The sequence below is a fragment of the Falco rusticolus genome, chromosome 1 (genome assembly GCF_015220075.1).
Source record: "Falco rusticolus isolate bFalRus1 chromosome 1, bFalRus1.pri, whole genome shotgun sequence".
Taxonomy (NCBI): Eukaryota; Metazoa; Chordata; class Aves; order Falconiformes; family Falconidae; genus Falco; species Falco rusticolus.
The window spans coordinates 48817353-48823731 of NC_051187.1; the positions used below are offsets into that span (position 1 = coordinate 48817353).

A 6379-nucleotide genomic window follows, 5' to 3' on the forward strand; every position below is an offset into this window, starting at 1 on the left:
TTAAAGGATGGCACCAAATACTGCATACAGAAAGATTAATTTCTTCACTTGCTAAGGATCTGATACCATTCATTACACTGTTAACACTTCAGTACTGGAGTTTTGTTGGTTTTTAATTTGCAAGAGAGAACACAATGAATTTAGGAACAACATCAAATGGAGAGAAAAAAATGAGGCAGCTGAAATGTAGCTCTGCAAAGAGACTCCAAGTGAAAGTATCACACTTATTTTTATTCTAGATAAGCAACAGGACAGCTTGGAATAAATATAGATTGAAAATTTCTTCGTCTCTTTAATGACTTCAAAGAGGCTAAACAAAGACACAGAAGAGTTGAACATTGCTGTGTACAACACAGTAAACATTAAAATTTTATACCTGAGCAAAAAAGGAATTTAACTATTAACTACCGCATGCAGAATAACTGATAAGTTATCACATAAACCTAGCATACTGTTATTAGGTTACAGTCATTCAGATGTTCTTAATTTTTACAAAGTCTAAAGATGGAAAAAGCTCCAAGACGAGATGAGTGTGTGACATAAAATCACAATAAGGAAAAGCACATTACCATTTAGCAGCCTTTCCAGAGGACCAAAATTATCTGCTGTTTTATTATCCAGGGAGAAAGCAGCAACAATTCAAAGCCTGTGGAGTTAATAACACATTAGACATTTAAGCAGGTCCTGAAAATGAAAATATTGGCAGTTTATGAAGTGCTCACAGAAGACCTGAGCCTGCATCCCCTGCCCTCAAATGCCACTTTAAAGCACTGCGTTTGCGAGCTATTCCCAGCACAGAATGAAAGGTAGGGATACGGAAGGGGATTACTGATCAGGTCACAGGCTCGTGATTTTCTCACCAGCATAACCACAGCCAATTCTTAAGGAATGACTTTTTTCCCCATTTGACTGACGAAAATGCACATTTAATTTTATGTGGAAAGTTGACCTTTCTTCACATTGAATCTGTTGTTTGGGTGGGGGGTGTTTTCCTTTTCTCTTTTCTTTTTTTTTTGCCCTAATACATCTCAAATGCTGTGGTCTGAAGTACTTCAGTACAAGTCAAAAACCAGAAGAATATTTCTCTTCTTAATTCCCTTATCTTTGCAAAAGATGCCTGTGGGAGAGAAGGGGTCTGAAAAATTTGAGATTTAACCAGCACAGTCCATTCCCCCCGGACAGGCTTCATTCTCCTGGCAGACTTCTGCTCTCCCTGATCTCCATACCCAATATAAAAATTACCTGCTCCCACCAGCAATACTCCTGTGCTACAAATCAGCTGTTTGCCTTCCTATAGCAAAACCAGCAAACTCTGCCTTTGGCATTCAGACTTGTTAAAAAGAGATGGGAGGGATGGGAGCGTCTCTTGCCCTGTTAGAGACGGCCATAAACAAAGTCGCTCCCTTCTATTTCCTTGCAGTTGTAACAATTACATACTCTTGATGCCAATCAACTCCCCTCAAATCATACCTGCTACTTTTCTTTCACCATTTATGAATAAAATTATGCATTAAAAATGCACGTGTCAAAACGGATATATCCCTTTGTCCACAACGTATTCGTTTCTTCTTTAAAGTCAGCCATCTTAGACATTGGTAGGTTGTGTGAAAGAGTCTCCGGGGAATTGAATCCTCTTTGCTTCTAGTTTCTTCCTGGCTTTGAAAGCCGCTGATACTTCAGGGTGGATGGAGTCCAGCCGCTGTTCACACTGGAAGGCCATGAGGAAGGCCGTCCTGTAGTTGTTATTCATCCAGCCATAGAGAAGGGGGTTAGCAAATGTCGAGCACATGGCAATGACATGAAACACTGTGTAGATGAGTTTGTACTCTTTCAGGTCTAACACCTGACTGTCAATGTCACTGACTAGCTGGAAGGTGTGAAATGGCAGCCAGCTGACAGCAAACACCACAACCACACACACCAGCATCTTGGTGGTTTTCCGCCGCCGGTGGTGGTAGTGGTCATTCCCCGCCCCAGGACTAACGTGGTTCTTGAGCTTGGTCCAAATACAGGTGTAGGCATAGGAGATGACTGCCAGCGGCAGCACATACTGGATCAGGAGCATGGAGATGCTGTAGATGGTGCCGTAGTTGAGCTGCCCCTCCCCTGGCCACTTCTCAGAGCAGACCACGATCTTGAAGTCAGGAATGATCTCAATCAATGAGTACTCACGGAAGATGGCCAGAGGACTTGCCAACAGAGCGCTGACTGCCCAGGCAACTCCTATAATCAGGAAGCTGATCCGCTTAGATATTTTGCTTTCCAAGTGGTAGACGATGCAGCGGTGCCGATCCAAAGCGATCACAGTCAAGGTAACAGTAGACACATGCACGGCAAGAGCCTGGGCATAAGGCACCAGGTGGCACAAGACCGGGCCCAGTTTCCATTCGCCCAACAGCGTGTAAACCAAAGTGAAGGGCAGGCACAACGTGTTCACCAGCAGGTCAGCCACAGCCAGGTTGGCAATGAAGAAGTTCGTCACTGTGCGCATGCTTTTGAACTTGATGATCACGTGGATCACGAGGGAGTTCCCGATCACCCCCAGCAGGATGATGGAGCAGTAAGCGAAGATGAGGATTATCTGCACTTCAACTAGCGTTGTGCTGTCCTTCAGTTCTGGTTTAGGGTCCAGAGCCAATTCGTTGAGCGGTGTGGTGTATCTCGGCAAGTACAGCTTGGTGAACAGCTCCATCTTCGTTTCATCTGTCTGGTTTTCTTCACCTCCTACTTCCAGGCGCCCCATCCTTGCAGCAGCCTGGTCTAAGCAACAGAGTTGGCCCTGAAAACAAAAAGAGTACAAGAACACGTGGAGAAATCAGTCCTCAGTGGCTAAGACAAGAAGTAACAAGCTAAAGCTACAGCTCTTTCCTCCTCTAACCCACATTCTACGTCGCAGGATTAAGAGATCTGTCTTAATATATTTAAATTCTGTTGCCCTCACATTTGAAGCCCGATCCCATAATATTATTCAGGCATGACTCCTGCTGAAAATTGGGACAGATTTCAAAAGCATTTCAAAGACAAAGTTTGCCTAAGTAAATGCAGAAGGATTAAGATCCTGCTGGGCGGCATATCCTTTTTTTTACAATCCACTACCTAAAACTACTGCTGATTTAGCACAAAACTTCCATTAATACCTATGGGAATTCTACATGGCACGGCACCATCCAGACTGTTATTAGCATAATAATCTTCCGGCTTTTCCTTAATGGAAAGTGTTTCCTTTAAATTGTTACTGAATTCTTACAGGTTTACTCCCCTCCTTGATACCACAGAACTAATTACCAAGGTCTTTCTTTAAGAAACTTTCTTTCAGGAAAGTTTGTGCCACAAGGCAAGGAAAAATACCACTCTAACAGAACTGAAATAATAGCATTTCTCTGAAATGACTGTGTAACCTATTCATGCTGAAATTAACTCAAGAAACAATTAAAACTCAGTTATATATAATATTTCCTTTCTGTGTAATGTCTGAGAAAACACAGCTCCTTGGAGGCTGCCGATCAGGGATTCGTTTCTGACTGCAGTCATAGAGAAAAGCTAATCATTCCCCTGCCAATGTCAGTAAAAATTCCACCACTGGCATCAAAATCACATTTTGTTGCCTTCCCCACGCAGGCTGAGCCAAATTCTATGCTGCCCTAAGACTTCAGCAGGCACGGATGGATACATGGATGTTTTACAGTTAACTGCTGACTCAGACTTCAGTCTTAAATAAAATGGGCATGTCCCCACCCAGGCTGCCCAGACCATGGGTGGCATGCTCAGCGGGCACCGTGCACCTGGGGACTCCTTGGCTTGACCTGGGAAAATGCTAAGAACCTGCCGATGCCCAGCAGGCTCACCAATAAAACACCACTGGCTGCTGCGGAGGGGAAAGTCACACCTGAGTTACCAGCTCTGCTTCCCCATTCATACATTCCCGAAGGGAAAGCGAGAGTAGCGAAGAAATGTCACCGTCTGGCCATCAGGTGTTACACATAGCTTAATTCGTCACAAATTCAGGTCTGCCTAAAGAGACAGCCTAGCTATTAATGCCTTTGGTTTCAGATGGGATTTTTTTTTAAAAAAAAAAATCAGATTCACTTTATTGTAGGCTGTCATCCCTACCTCTGTCCCCATTAACTATCTGTGAGTGGCATCCTTAGGTGTAATTTCTGAACAGAAAGGAAGGTTGTCTACCAGCAGGTGATGGAGCCCATCGTGTTTGCTTGCATCTCAGACAATACTCCAAAGGATTTCTCAGTGCAAGCTCTTTTTGCAAAAGCAACAGTTAGAATGGGCTGAAAGGCATTTTTCCCCCAACTAAACTGGTCAGAATTAAGCTATAGGGTCTCTGCATTTACTGCACAATTAATAGGGTAAGCCTGAGATGCAAAACACTGCAAGATACGTATCAGTGTCGGCTGTTCGTGCAAGCTTACTCTGCCGATTTTAGTAATATAAGCAGTTATCAACTACTAGCTTAAGCACGGGTAGCACAGATTCCTCATAAATACACCTTTGGTCCACCAGCTTAAAAAATTAAAAGATCCACCACAATTTGCACAGCCAAGACTATGCAGAAGTTCAGAACTCTGCTCAGCAGTTTCCTTCGACCTGTGTACCTACACCCAAGGAGTATCCTTGCATGTATCATTAATGTAGAGATTTGGTGAGGTCCTAGGACTCTCAGGTGCTCCAAAATCTCATAATTTTTTCAGTGCAAAATAAAGGCAGGTCATATTTATACACTGTAGCAAAAGGGTGGGAGGGAAGGCAAATTTCACAGGTTTTTCCCTTCCTTCCAGGCAGGAGGATGTAGCTCAGCCAAAGAACATAGCATCCCTTTCTTCCCAAGAATATTGTCACCTGTTTCTCTAGTCCCTGACTTTCAATTCCTACTTCCAGCACACGCCCCCCTTTTATTTTTTTAGCAAAGCATTCTTTATTCTGCCACTTTTATTTTCTTTGTCACTGCCCTGTTTCAGCTGATGAAAGGCGTTTGGGTCTTGTCAATAAGCAAAAGCTGAGGGAGGTAGGGGGAATGAGCAGGGTTTCACACAGAAATGAGCTGGCCTGTCCGTAAGCGATGAAATGAACTGGATGAGCCCGACATTGTCGGTGGGACGGTCAGTGGGCAAAGAACCAGCGGGGGAAACCGCAGTGGCGTTTGATACTTCAGGCAGTGTGCCACAGGACCCTTTCTGCTCTTTTTTGGTGTAAACCCTCCCGCTGACAGCATCTATTTGCACACCTTGCACACTGCACGGGCACTGGGGGGTTTGTCCCATTTGCTTTTTCCCCCACAGCCAGGTCCTCAGGGGTGGGCATCACACTGCACCTCACCTGGGGCCGAGGAAAGCCCGCAGAGACCCACCTCGGTGCCGAGAGCGAGTGCCGAGCACGGAACGCGGCATCGCAGGTTTCCAGCGGGACCGCAGCGCCTGCGTTGGGGAACGGCTGGGGGTGCTGAAGCCGCCGGTAGCGGCAAGCGCGCAGCCGGGGCATCGCCGCTCCCCCCCGCTCCCCAGCCGGGCCGGCGGGCACTCCAACCGGGAGCGGCGGGCACCCCAGCCGGCTCCGCAGGGACCCAGCCGGGAGCGGCGGGCACATCAACCGGGAGCGGCGGGCACCCCAGCCGGGAGCGGCGGGCACCCCAGCCGGCTCCGCAGGGACCCAGCCAGGAGCGGCGGGCACATCAACCGGCTCCGCGGGCACCCCAGCCGGGAGCGGCGGGGACCCCAGTCGGGAGCGGCGGGCAGGCACATCAACCGGGAGCGGCGGAGACCCCAACCGGGCGCGGCGGGGACCCCAGCCGGGAGCGGCGGGGACTCCAACCCGCCGCCCCGCGCCGGCCGCACCCCTCGGGCCCCCCCTCCCCGTTTTCACCCCCTCCCCGTTTTCACCCCCCTCCCGCCCCGAGCGTGGCCACCGCCGGCTCCCGCCGCGGCAGCCGGTGCCCAGGGCAGGGCAGGGCGCGCAGCCCGCTCGCCCCGCGGAGGCCCGGCTGCCCCCGCCTCCCACGGCACGGTCCCCCCGCACGCCGCCGCCGCCCCCCGCACACTCACCGGGGCGGCCCTCTCCTCCCTGGCGCTGGGGCTGGGGCAGCGGCGCGGCGCGCCCCGTCGAAAGTTTGGAGGCGGCGGCGGCGGCCCCCGCACGCCGGAGGGGCGGGACGGGGCGGCCCGGCCCGGCCCGGCCCCGCCGGCTGGGGCAGGGCTCCGAGGAAGGGCTCGGGCGGGGCGGCGGGGCCGGCGCGGCAGCCGTGGCTGCGGGCGGGCGGGACGCGGCTCCACCCGCCGGGCTCGGGCGCCGGGCGCGGCTCTGGGCCCCGCTCGCAGGGCCGGCCGCAGCCCCCACGCACCCGGGGGGCCGCACGGCAGCGCTGCCGGCGCGG

The 6379-nt window shown here is 50.4% G+C and overlaps 1 protein-coding gene across 1 annotated transcript; it reads right to left on the reverse strand.

Moving 5' to 3' along the window:
* Positions 1-272: 272 nt before the first annotated feature.
* NPY2R (neuropeptide Y receptor Y2) lies at positions 273-6096 on the reverse strand. The gene is made up of 2 exons (XM_037400456.1): positions 6051-6096; positions 273-2779 (listed from the first exon to the last, which is right to left on the reverse strand). Exon 2 carries the CDS (start codon positions 2741-2743, stop codon positions 1586-1588), a length of 1158 nt encoding a protein of 385 aa, XP_037256353.1. The 5' UTR covers positions 2744-2779; positions 6051-6096; the 3' UTR covers positions 273-1585.
* Between the last annotated feature and the right edge of the window lie 283 nt (positions 6097-6379).

What these genes read in the sequence shown, in the direction of transcription:
- NPY2R (XM_037400456.1), bottom strand. Translation starts at nt 2,743, where the DNA reads ATGGGGCGCCTGGAAGTAGGAGGTGAAGAAAACCAGACAGATGAAACG.